A 12,208-nucleotide genomic window follows, 5' to 3' on the forward strand; every position below is an offset into this window, starting at 1 on the left:
CGGAGGCGGCGGGGGGGCCTTTGTCTGCCGGGGGCCCGGGCCGAGGGGCTGCGCACCCCCCGCGTGGAGCGGGGCCCGCGTGGGGCCGGGCCGGGAGTAACTTGGAGAGTCTTTCCTGGATTAGGGAGGAAGCTGGGGGGGACACACGGGGACACCACATCCATCTGCCGGCACCCGCGGGGTTGAGGGAGCACGTTCCCAGTGCTGCCTCCCCCACCTACCCTGGTCCCAACTTCTCTCTAACCGCCCCCCCCGTGGGCAGGTTTCCTGTGCCACGAACCCTGTGCTCCCACCCCCCCACACACACAGCTAAAGCTCTCCTCTGGCCCCCTCAGCACTGCCCCGTGCCCAGGACAGGGCTGCCCCACACCGTGCATTCCTCCGGGGGGGCAGCTGAGCAGTGGGGTGCCGGGGTTCCCTCCTATCTGCAAAGGCTTGGAATTTCCTGGTTTAGGGGTGCTTGGGGGCTGTTGATACTCTGGGAGCAGCCAGACTTGCAGCTGGTGTCCCCCTCTCGTGTGTAGCTTCTGGGGGGGCTGCCTGACCTGCACTGACCCTGCTTTTGGTGTCTTCCCTCACAGCCGCCTCAGTTCTGGCAAACTGCAGGACCTGGGGGTCGTGGAAGGCAGCAAGTTGACATTGGTGCCCACCGTGGAGGCTGGCTTGATGGTGAGTGGCCTTTTCCTGCTGCTCCCTCCATCCCTCCCACTCGTCCCTGTCTATTATTAAAGCCCCGGGCAAGGATGAGGATGTGATGTGCTGGCAGCCCCGCGGCTCTGCTGCCCCAGCTCTCGCTGAGGAGGCAGCGCTGGGTTGGGCACGGCAGCAGGTTTAGTATTTCACTCCTTTCTCAGGGCTTGTGTAGAAATAGTGGAAGTGACATGTCATCCCTCCCTCCTGCTGCGGACGCCCCCTCCTTCGCTGCATTTGTAACGTTAATCCCCCCCTCCTCCTTTTTTTTCCAGTCCCAGGCGTCCAGGCCAGAACAGTCGGTGATGCAAGCTCTGGAAAGCTTAACTGAAACTCAGGTGAGGGGCTGGATGCCGGGGCAGGATGGAGACAAAGGCGGAGGGCGGGTGGGGAAGGACAGCTGCAGCCTGACTTTGCTTCCCCTCCCAAAAGCTTTGGCGTTGGTGCCTCGCTGAGGTTTCACCTCCAGCAGGGCTGGGAGCGCTGAGGGTGTTGCCCGGGGCGGGCACCGTCACCCTGAGCAGCACCGGGCTCAGGGAGGTCCCACGCCGCAGCCTCGCAGCCCAAACAAGCCGGGAGCTGGGGAGGTGAAATGACTCACTCAAGGTCACGCCGCAGGTCGGTGGCAGAGCCGGGCGGCTCAGAGCCCTGCCCGGGGATGTGGGGCTGCAGCCCCCCCCAAACTGCCCACCCTGGGGTGCAGGGTTAGGGCTGCCCATCTGCCCCACGGCTGTGATGGATGTTAAGGAGGCTGCCAGGGCCGCGCTGGGGGCTCGTGGGGCTGCAGAGCCCGGCTTCCCCCCCATCGCCAAAAGGGTTCTTCCCCCTTTCCTTGGAGCCGTCCTTGGGGGGCTCGGATTGGCCGTGCCGAGGTGTTCTGACCCTCTCCTTGTTCCTTGCTCCGTGGCCTTGTGCTCGGGCGCCGGCTGCCAAGGAAGGGGCGCGGAAGGGGCCAAGTGGGCGGCGTTGGCGGGGCCGTGGTTGAATCGCTGTGGAGTTGTCGGAGGGGTGGGAAGTGGGCGGCTGGGGGGGTCCTCGCTGCTGGGGGGGTCTCAGCTGCGGGGCGGAAGCGTTCCCAGGGTGGGAGAGCCGTGGGTGAGCCGTGGGTGCGTGCGCAGCCGCCAGCTCCTGCCGCGAAGGTGGAATTTACCCCCAGCCGCGCAGGCCCCGCTCCTTTGTTTTCTGTCTCTGTTACTGCTGTGAAACTCTTTCCTTCCTTTTTCTGGCCGATGCTGCAGCTTCGGGTTTTTTAAGGCTTGGGTTTTTGAGGGTTTTTATAAACCCACCTTGTTAAATTCTGGGAAGGGACTGAGCCCCATGCAGTGCCAGGGATCAGAGAAGGGGCTGGTGGGGGGCACTGCTGTGGCCCCCATGGGGATGTGGCGAGGGCCAGGCTGCCCTGACCACAGGGACTGACCCGCAGTGCCCTTGGCTGCCGGGGGTGACCTTGACTTTTGGGAGCTGGTTTAACCCCATGGGGGCTGGGGGAGTGAGCTTGGACTGGCGCCACAGTGGATCCCCGGTGCCAGAGGCTGCTGGGGTCCCATGGAAGGGTCTCTGCCCCCATCCCAGCCAGGGTGCAGAGCTGTGGGAGGGGGCTGGTTCTGGCAGCCTGGCCTGGGGGGGTCACAGTGCACCTCCTGCCCTCAGGGCTGCAGGTATTTCTGACAGGGCTGCACAGCTCTGCTCTGGTGTGGGCAGGGAGGTGTGGTGGACTGGGGAGCCAGGAGCCCGTGGAGCTCAGGGTACCCCCCTGCACAGGGCTGTGGCCCCCCCAGACCAAGCACAGCAGGCAGAGGAGGGTGGGTGGGCTACGGTCTGGCACTGGCTGTGGGAAGCGGCTCCGCACCTCCCTGCCCACCGCAGGTTCCTCCGGTTGGTGATTCAGGAAGCCAGGGCTGAGCAGGAGGAACCGCCAGCACCTGGGGGGCGGCGGGGGGGCAGGAAACCACTCCTCCCATTCATGCTTTGCTGGGCTCTGCCTGCGTCACGCAGCCTCCGGAGCACGGGGAGAGCTGAGCTGCTTCCTCTGGGGGTGGCGGGGGGGCCGGGGCGCTGCCACCCCCTCCCCAGCCTTTGGGGAAGCGGCTGCCGGGCACGGGGGCTTCCTGGAAATGCTCCTGCACTTCCTTCCTCCCCACATGGCTGCCCCCGCTTTCCAGGGATGGCAAGCGTTCGGTCCCACTGCCTCTTCCTTCCTCAATCCCTCTGCCCAGGAGTGCTGAGGAGGAGGAACAGAGGAGGGGGATGACACATCCTGCTCTTCCTGGGCAGGAGGAATGTGGCTGGGGGGCTCTGTCCCTCTGCCCCCTTGGCACAGACACAGGTGGCTGGATGGGGGCACAGCTGTGCCCAGCTGGACACCCCGCAGGGGTTTGGGAGGGGGGGCATTTCCTGTTCCCCCCACTCATCCTTGCCCTGGCCTTGCCTTTGCCATCTGGATCTCCCGGGATGGTTTCCTGGTGCCTGTTTTGGGGTGCTGCCCTCCCCATCCGGGGCAGGGGCTCGTTGGGGGCTCTCTGCCAGCCCAGGGTTGGGGGCCTGGGGGTGTCTGGGGCTGGGGGCCGGGGTGACGCGGGGCCAGGCGTGGAGCGAGGCGGGAATGCAGCGTTCTCTGAGTCATCGGCGTTTCTGAGAAGCAGCTGGGAGACACTTGCCCCATCCCTGCGGGCCCCGAGCCCGGTACAGTGCAGCTGAGTCCCCCAGGGCTTGGCAGGGTCCCAGGGGACCCCTAGGTACGGGGACTTTGGGGGGCTCAGCGGCCCCAGCCCCCTCGGCGAGGCTGTCCCGGCCCCCGCGGCGGAGCCGGCTGGGAGGGACGGGGTCCTCCCGGCGTGGGCGGCCGAGCGGGCGGCTGGGTGGGACGTGTTTGCATTGGAGCGGGCTGGTTTCGCCGGGGGGGGAGGTTGGCAGCGGCGTGGGGGCGGGTGCTGGGAGCCCTGGGGCTGGGGCGCCGCGGGGACCGGGCCGGCTCCGTGCCACGGCCGGGCCCGGGGGTGCCGCGGAAGGCGCTGGGACCCCCGCGCGTGGGGATGGAGGGGGGTTCTTGGTGCTGCCGGGAAGCGCCGGCAGCTCGAGCCTGGCCGGGTTTGGGGTGCTCTGGTTTCTCCCGGTGCTGGCGAAGGGTCAGGCAGGGCAGGGGTGAGTCAGAGGGAGCGGGAGGCGGCCGCGGGGCCCGCTGACGTCAGGGGGCCCCGGGGAGGTGCGCGGGGCTCCCCCGGGCACACCTGGGTGCAGAGCCGGGCCTGGAGGAGGCTGGGATGGGGCTGTGAAAGACCCAGCTCAGGAGCCCAGTGTGGGAGCAGGACCCAGCTGGGTCCCCTTTCCACGCTTTAGTGAATATGCCTGGAGCTGGTGTTGAGGTCTGTGGGGTCCCTGTGTGAAATGTACCCCCTAAGTGGCTCAGAGAACAGAAGCAGCACGGCTGGGGTGGCCCAGCGGCCGTGGAGGGGGCTCCACACAGGGGCCGGAGGTGGCCGGAGCTGGGATGAGGCCAAGCCGTGCAGATGGGGCTGCCAGCCTGGCATGAGGCCATCCAGGCTGCTATGGGAAGGGAAACTGAGGCAGGACGGGGAGGGGGGGCTGGGGTGCACGCAGCGCCGGTGCTCCGTGCGCGCACACGCGTGTGCACACGTGTGCCCATGTGCACGCCCGCTGTCCTCTCCCGCCCCCTCGCCCCGTAACCTCCGTGTCCAGAGCTGCAGCGTCTCCTTCCCGCCCACCCCTTCCTCTGCAGCCTCCGCCTGACACGCTCGGGGCTTTGCTGCTGGTATTTTTAAAGCTGCTTTTCCCACGGCTTCTCAGAAGCGGCCCCCGCGGCAGCGGGGCGTGGGGGAGCGGGGCCGGGGTTGGGGGGGCCCAGGGGGGCCCCGCTCTGCAGCACTGGGCGCAGGGCACTGCTGGGCCCACGGGGGACCCCCTCGATGGCTGCACCCCAAAGATGCCGTAGGATGTGGGTGGGTGATATCAGGAGCTGCACGTGACAGGCTGGGAAAGCCGGGCCCTGCATGCCCTGGAATAGGGAGAGGGGTGTAGGGTGGAAGCGGGGGCATCATCCCCAAAAACCCATCTGGGCTGGCAGGGATGAGAGGCACAGCTCCCCTGCAGCACATATGAGGGCAAGGGGGGAGCTCACGGCTGTCCCAGCCCCCCCCTAGAATGTGGGGCAGTGCTTGGGGGGCTCCCCTGTTCCCTGCCACGGCTGCCAAGTGATTTATGTGACTGGGGGGAGGCTGAGGGGTGTGAGCTGGGGGTGGCAGGTGTTGGGCATTGGGGGCCCCCACAGCTGCAGCCTGGGGAGGGTCAGGCCCTGGCTCTTGTCTCCACGCTGCAGCTGCTCCATCACCTGCCGGAGCTGGAGCCTCCGGGCTGGGCAGGGCCTGTCCCCCACCCCCAGCTGCCTTGAGCAGGGGGAGGAGGGCAGGTGGGCTGCACTGCCTGAGTCACAGCGGTGGGCACGCAGAGACCCGGCATGTCCTCACCTGCCCCCTCCTGTGCGAGCAGGGGCACCCCCTCGAGCTGGGGGGGACACCCCTCCCGCTGGCCGGAGCAGCAGTGCTGGCCCTTGGCCAGGCGTGCGGCTCTGGGCAGTCCCAGCTGCGGCCCGTGCCCGTCCCTGCCCGCCGGGACCAGCGCCGGGGAGGGCGGCCAGGCATGCACGGCCACTCAGCGGTGGGGAATAAAGGGCAGGAAGGGCAGAAGGAAGAAAAATACCCCCCGGCAGCGTCAGCTGATGGAGCTGGCACCGGGCTGGGGTCGCGTGGGGACGGCAGCTGGGCTCGCCTGCCAGCCTGGCATGGGTGAGGGCCTGGGAGGGGTTGTGGGAGGGAGTCACCCCTTCTCTGCCTCAGTGACCCATCCCTATGGCCAAGGGAACTTGTAGGGGCAACCACCGTGCTGCTGCTTGTGCCACGGCTGATGAGAGTCCCTTCTCTCTCTCCCCAGGTCAACGACTTCTTGTCAGGCCGGTCCCCGCTGACCCTGGCCCTGCGCGTGGGTGACCACATGATGTTCGTGCAGCTGCAGCTGGCGGCTCAGCAGAGCACCGGACAGCTCCAGCACCGGCACCTCATCGCCAGCCGCGGCGAGGCGGGGGCCAGCGCCAGCCCCCACTGCCGGACGCTGCACGGGGCCGGCGGCTCAGGCTTCGCCCGCATCCCCGTGGTGCCCACGTGCCAGCAGAGCCCGGCCCCCAGCCCCACGCCCGCCGCGCCGGCACCCCCCGTGTACTGTAACGCCCCTCACGCCGCTCCCGTCACCGCCGGGATGTTCCGGTCGCACGGGGCCAGCACGCAGACGGTGAACAGCAGCGTGGTCTCCTCCTGCTCAGAGGTGAGTCTGGGGGTGTCCTGCGGCCTTGGGGAAAGGGGGGGTGAAGCTGTGACTTTCCCAACTCAGCCATGGTCATGCCTGGCCCTCCCTCGATTTCCTCATGTGTGGAAATGGGTTGTCCCCAGTCTGGTCTCCAGAATGTCCCCAGGTCCCAGGGAGGGGCTCAAGGACAGGGTGTAACCCAAGCTCTTACCCTGCCTGTCCCCAGGGGTGGGCAGGAGCTGCTGCTGTTGCTTCCCTTTCCCTCTTGCACAGCAGGGCAGGGGGGGCTGTCGGGACCCCCAGGGTGGTTCCTTGCATGCCAGGAGAACTGGGACCGGTGCCTGCTGCATCTGCTCCCTGTCTGGGCTCTCCTGACCTGACTCTTTGCGGGGTGGCAGAAGGTCAGGAGCAGGATCGTGTGCGAGGCTGATCCCACGTTTCTCCCCTCCAGGTGGACTGTGGTTCCCGCAGCAGCAGCTCCCCGGGCAGCAGTCCGGCCCCCTCAGCCCGATCCCGCAAGCCCGGGGCGGTCATCGAGAGCTTCGTCAACCACGCGCCTGGGGTCTTCTCAGGGACCTTCTCCGGTACGTGCTGCTGAATTTCCAGGGGGCTCTGGGGGGATGTTGGGGTGATGGGGCTGTGGATCTGGGGGAGCTGATTGTCTCACACCCACCTCTTCCTCCTCCCCAGGCACTTTGCACCCCAACTGCCAGGACAGCAGCGGGCGGCCACGGCGGGACATCGGCACCATCCTGCAGATCCTCAACGACCTCCTCAGCGCCACGAGACACTACCAGGGCATGCCCCAGTCCCTGACACAGCTCCGCTGCCAGACGCAGTTCTCCTCCTCCTCCTCTTCCTCCTCCTCCTCGCCGCCTGCCTCTCCGGACCTCGCCACCAAAACTACCTCAGAGCCGCTGCCGGCGGCCGCCGCCCCCACCCTGCACCCCGTTGTCCAGTGCCAAAGCCAGATCCGGATGTGCAAGCCCAGTGGTGAGTCCGGCTGCCCTCGAGTAGAGAGGGGTTGGGGTTTGAGGTTGGTACCTCTTGGGGGTCGCTGGTCCATGGCTGGGATGAGCAGAGAGGGACTGGGAACTGGATGATTGACAGGTGTCACTCAGGGGGGGCTGCATGTTTGGGGACAATCAGCAGCCCTGGGGACTCAGTGAGGTCGCCCCACCCACCCTGCATTGTCATCTCTGGCAAACCCTGTGGGGTCAGAGCATCCCAGTGTGGGTGGGGATGCGGGGGAGCGGCTGCGGTGTCCGTGCTGCCCCGGGAGCTCAGGGCTTGTCCCTGCTGTGTGGGCAGAGGTTTTGGGGTCACCCAGACTCTGGCTCCCCCTTTCCAAACCCATCTCCTCAGACTGGGGATGAAGGTGGGCCTGGCTGGGGCATGGCAGCCGCTCCCCTGGCATTTTTGGGTGCACACCTGGGAGCCCTGGGGCCAGAAGGTGTCGCAGGCACCTGCACTGGACCCCTGTGATTTGCTTAGAGGGAAGAAGTGAAACCACCAGTGCTGGCTCAGCCCCCTCGGGGTTTGCTCTCCCTTCTCTCCTTGCCAGGAGTGGTCCTGGTCCCTACAGGGGTGGCTTCATGCTGGCTCCAGCCCCTGCTGGTGTGGCTGGCTCTTCCAGCCTCTTCCAGACCCTCTGCTCTGGGCCAGGACCCCTCCCCACCCACCCAGGAGGATAGAAGAGGGGTTGTGTGTGGCCCCTGCACCCCAAAAAAGGGCTGTAGGTCACTGGGGACCAGCCTGGTGCTGTGGTGGGCACTCTGTTTTTGGGATATCCAAGGGACCATGCCATGGGGGACAATGTGACCCCCCCAGGATGTGGGTCAGGCCACCCTCCCATAACCACCTCACCCTTTTCCTTTTGGAGAGCACCTTCTATGGGGGTGTCCATGTGCCTGTGCCATTGGGGGCTACCTGGTGTGGGCTGTGCCCAGCCGTGGATCCCCCACCATGGGATCCCCACCAGGGAACCCCACCATGACCCATCCTCCTCCATTAAAAGGCGCACCCTGCCTGTTACAGGGACATCCACGTATCCATGCCACACCTGAGGGGCTGGCATATCCTCCCCCCTGGCATTGCATGGCAACCCTCCGTGACCCCCTTTTCCCCTTTCCCCTTGCAGGGGACCGGCTGCGGCAGACGGAGAACCGGGCGACGCGCTGCAAGGTGGAGCGGCTGCAGCTGCTGCTGCAGCAGAAGCGGCTGCGGCGGAAGGCGCGGCGGGACGCGAGGGCTCCGTACCACTGGGTGCCCAACCGCAAGGCCGGGCGCACCAACAGCAACAGCAGCGTCTCCAGCGAGGGCAGCCTGGACCTGGACTTCGAGGACTCGGTCTGGAAGCCGGAGGTCAAGGCCGAGATGAAATCCGAGTTTGTCGTAGCATAGAGAGCCGGGGCCCCGGGGGACTGTGCCGGGGGGTCCCGCTCGCCACCCCCGCTGTGGGGAGGCAGCGCTGGTGTCGCGGGCCGGGGCTCCTCGAGATTTGCTGTTTCCTGCGACCAGACGCCTTGGGCTGACCTGCGTGTCAGGGGGAGCCTCCCACCCCCCTGCTCGGTTGGGTTTGGGGCGATGGTGGGGGAGCAGCAGGAGCTGCCCCCTCCCTGCAGCCTCCCCAGCTGGGGGGAGGGTCCAGGCACCCAAGGGGGGGCCCTGGGGCGTATCGAAGCTGCTGCTTTGCTGTGAAGAGGGGCACAGCCGGGTGGGCTCTGGCCCCACCTTGTGCCATCCCCCCCGGCGCAGGCAGGAGGAGATGAAGTCTCTCTCGGAGGTGCTGGAGCCCCCCGGATTTGGGGGCCGTTTGTTTTCCTTCCCTTCTATATGTAGCATTGCTCGGCTGTGGGGCTGGGCCCCCCCGGGCGGCCGGGGGGACAACGTGTGCCTGGGCCCCACCACCGCAGCCTGGGGAGGGGGGACGGGGGTGGGAGGGCTTTGTTTTTTTGGGGGGGGTGTTAATTTTGTTTGGGGAGGGAGAAGCCAAGGCGCCTTCCCTCTGCGGCCGAGCCCAACTTCCGAGTCGCTGGACTCCTTCCCACCCGCCGCTTGGGTGGTTGGATTTTTTTTTTTCTTTTTTAACTTAAAAAAATAAAAAAAAAAAAGAGAAGAAAAAAAAAGGAAAAAAAAAACCCTGAATAAATAACCCCAAACTCGGTCCCAGCCACGGGGCCGGTATTTATAGACATTAATGACCCGACTGAGCCAATACTGACATAGTCTTCATAGGCCGTAGGATCCTTTTTCTTGTCCGACTTGGATTTTTTTCCGTCAGGATCTGTGCAAATAGAGCCCCCACGTGATGTGTTTTTTGTCTGTAAAAGTCTTTTTTTTTTTTTTTTTTTTTTTTTTTGTGTGTGTTTTGGGGAAAGGGGGGGCGGGGGGGAGAGCGAGGCTTTTTCGGTCTTTAATATTTTATTTTTTATTTTTGAAATAAATTTGGGCAGTCTGGATGCAATCGTGTCTGGTGTCAGGGTGGGGAGACAGGGGCTGCTTGGGCACCCCGTGGGTGTCAGGGGACATGGCACAGCCACAGGTGACCCATACCTGTGCACCCACCTGCTCAGCACTCACCCCTGTGTTTGTACCTGCAGTGGGAGGAAGGAGGGGGGTGATGAAGCTTCCTCATCCTCCCTAGAAGAGGAACAGGCCTGGGGTCTCCTCGAGGTGTTTCCAGCTCTCTCTGGGTGCCAGACCCCAACCCTTGGGTGCTCACTGACTGGGTACTCCCAGTCTGGTCCCACCGGCCACTGCCCGGAGGAGCTGGGCCGGTTGCACCAGCCGGGCTGGCCGTGAGTGCCAGCTCCCTGCCAGCTCCCTCCCTTCCTCCCTCCCTCCTGCGTCACGGCGGGGTGGCCGCGGGCCGGGGCGGGGGGGTTGGTGGCCGTGAATGTGGCCGTGCCTCAGTTTCCCCACCTGTACTTGCCCCGGGGAAGGTGATGGGGTGAGGGGCTGGGGACGTGTGTCAGCACCATCCCACCCATGCAACCCTCTTGCTGCAACCCTCAGCACCCCGGGAGGAAGCTGAAGGCCGGGGGGGGATCGGGGTGTTTGTGGCTGTGGGGGGGGACACTGTGGGCTGGGACACCCCGGAGCTGTGCTGTGACACCGACACGGTGACACTGTCACCTCCAGGCACCTGGGGCGGGGTGAATCCTGGTAGGGCGCTGAGCTGTGGCGCTGTTATTGGAGGGGGGCGGGCAGGAGTGGCTGCCCATGTCCCCCCCGCCATGTCCCCGCAACCCGGGGTTGGGGACAGAGAACAATCCAGAGCTCCATGGGGCACTCAGCACCTCACAGACAGGATGGGAAGCCAGCGGCTCTTCCCATGGGGGGGCCAGTGTGGGGCTGGGAGGGGGCCTGGCCGGAGCCTGAACCCCCAGGAGCAGCCAGAGGAAGCCGGGCGGGAGCGGAAGCAGCTCAGGTTCCTGCGGTGACTTGTGCCACACCGGGCACCCCGCACCCCGCTTTGACGTCATTTCGGGTAGAGCAGACCTCGGGCTCCCCCCCCCGCCCCCCTGCAGCCCCCGGCCCCCCCTCAACACCCCCGGTCCGTGCCAAATTTGGCAAAGGGAAGAGCCGCCGACCGCAGCAGGAGCAACACGGCGGCCTTGTAAGGCAATCGCTGCCGGGAGGGCACGCGGGGGACACGCACACGCGTGTGTGCTCGCAGGGACGAGCGCCAGCAGCCGCTCACGGCGGGGACACGCAAACAATCCCGCTGTGGGTGCTCCCCTGCGCACCCCCCGCTCCGTCCTTGGCGGGTCCCAACAGCTGCTGCCTCCCCATGGGCTCGGCTCAGGGGTTGGGGGTCCCGGGGGGGCGGTGGGTGCTGCAGGGTGTGAGCTGACACAAACCCAGGTCCCGAAGCCATGGCATGGCTTCACGGCACAGGACGGCACCCGCAGGAGGTGTCTGTGGCACGGCAGGAGACAAGCAGGGACACGGGGACATCGTGCCACGCCACAGGGTGACATTACCGCGCCCAGGGCCCCCCGATGCTGCTGAGAACAGGGGGGGTCGCTGGCGGTGGGTGAGGCTGGGCAGAGCCCCCCTCACGGTCCAGCTCAGGTGTCACGGTGCTCCTCACCCCCTGCACCCCATCCTGGCTCCTCTCCCCACCGCCCCCGGCACTGCTGCCGGGCTGTGCTCATCCCAGTGCTCCCAGTATGGAGCAATCCACGGCACCAGCGCTGTGCCTGCGGAGTAGTGCCCGCCGTGGGGGCAGCGTGGGTGTCACCCGGCACGTGTGGCCGTGCACCCACGGCCGGTGGGTGGGGGCAGCTGCACCGGGTGCCCCCTTGTCCTTCTGCCCAGCCCTTGCCGCAGAGGGTGCGCCAGGAAACACCCACAGCAGCCGCGGCTCCCAGAGCTCCCGGCACACCCGTGGGCCCAGCGCACGCCCACGGCGCCGGCCACGCCGCGGCCCCGCGGTGCCGGGCACACCCCGGCGCAGGCATGAGTGGGGTTACACGTCAATCCTTGCACGCCCAGCCCTTGCACACCCAGCCGCTACACCCTGCACCCCACAAACACACCCGGGCTCCCCGCAACGCCTGCCCTCGCCCCCCAGCCTGCAAACACGCGGGTGAACCCCGTGTGTGCCCACCAACCCCACGGCCGACGGCGGTGGCTGTGCCTCGTGTGCCGTGGGACCCCCGCGGCCGTGGGACCCCCGCGGCCGCCTCCAGCTCCCCCGTGGCGTGGGGTGCATCAAGAAGCCCCAGCCCCACAGCCCCCCGGAATCCCTCCGGCTGCACCCGGCGCTGGCTGCGGGCGAGAGACGGGGCTGGCGCGGCGGTGCCAGACGCCGGGTGGGCGATGCGCTGCCGCGTGTCCCTGGCACGAGTTGGGAACACGGCGTCTGCTGCAGCGGGGTCCCGGGTGGGGGCGAGCCCAGGCCCCCGCGTGGGGATGCTGACGGTCCCCCCACCAGCCGGCTGTGGGGTACCCGCCGAGGATGGGGCACCCACGGGTGACTTCTGGGTGTCCCTGAGGGTGCAGAGGCCCCCGAAAGGCTGAGCCCCCGCCCCGGGCCCCAGTGCTGCTGTGGGGCCGGGCTGTGGGCAGGCAGTCCCGGTGTGGGGTGCAGAGGCGGCCGCGGGGGGGGCCCGGGAGCTGCCGGCGCGGGGATGGATCCTGGAATTAAAAACATTCCAGGAACTGACTTTGAACCAGATAAAATAACAAGCGCCGT

At 66.8% G+C, this 12,208-nt stretch overlaps 1 protein-coding gene across 1 annotated transcript in view; it reads left to right on the plus strand.

Moving 5' to 3' along the window:
• MIDN (midnolin) overlaps positions 1-8,950 on the plus strand; it is an 11,848-nt gene extending 2,898 nt beyond the window's left edge. The window contains exons 3-8 of the mRNA XM_015651970.3: positions 582-669; positions 966-1,028; positions 5,635-6,021; positions 6,455-6,587; positions 6,694-6,996; positions 8,144-8,950. Of these exons, the coding sequence (XP_015507456.1) occupies positions 582-669; positions 966-1,028; positions 5,635-6,021; positions 6,455-6,587; positions 6,694-6,996; positions 8,144-8,406 (1,237 nt within the window). The 3' untranslated portion in view covers positions 8,407-8,950. The remainder of the gene's footprint in view (positions 1-581; positions 670-965; positions 1,029-5,634; positions 6,022-6,454; positions 6,588-6,693; positions 6,997-8,143) is intronic.
• The last annotated feature ends 3,258 nt before the right edge of the window (positions 8,951-12,208 follow it).

Source organism: Parus major, chromosome 28 (genome assembly GCF_001522545.3).
Source record: "Parus major isolate Abel chromosome 28, Parus_major1.1, whole genome shotgun sequence".
In the NCBI taxonomy this organism is placed as follows: Eukaryota; Metazoa; Chordata; class Aves; order Passeriformes; family Paridae; genus Parus; species Parus major.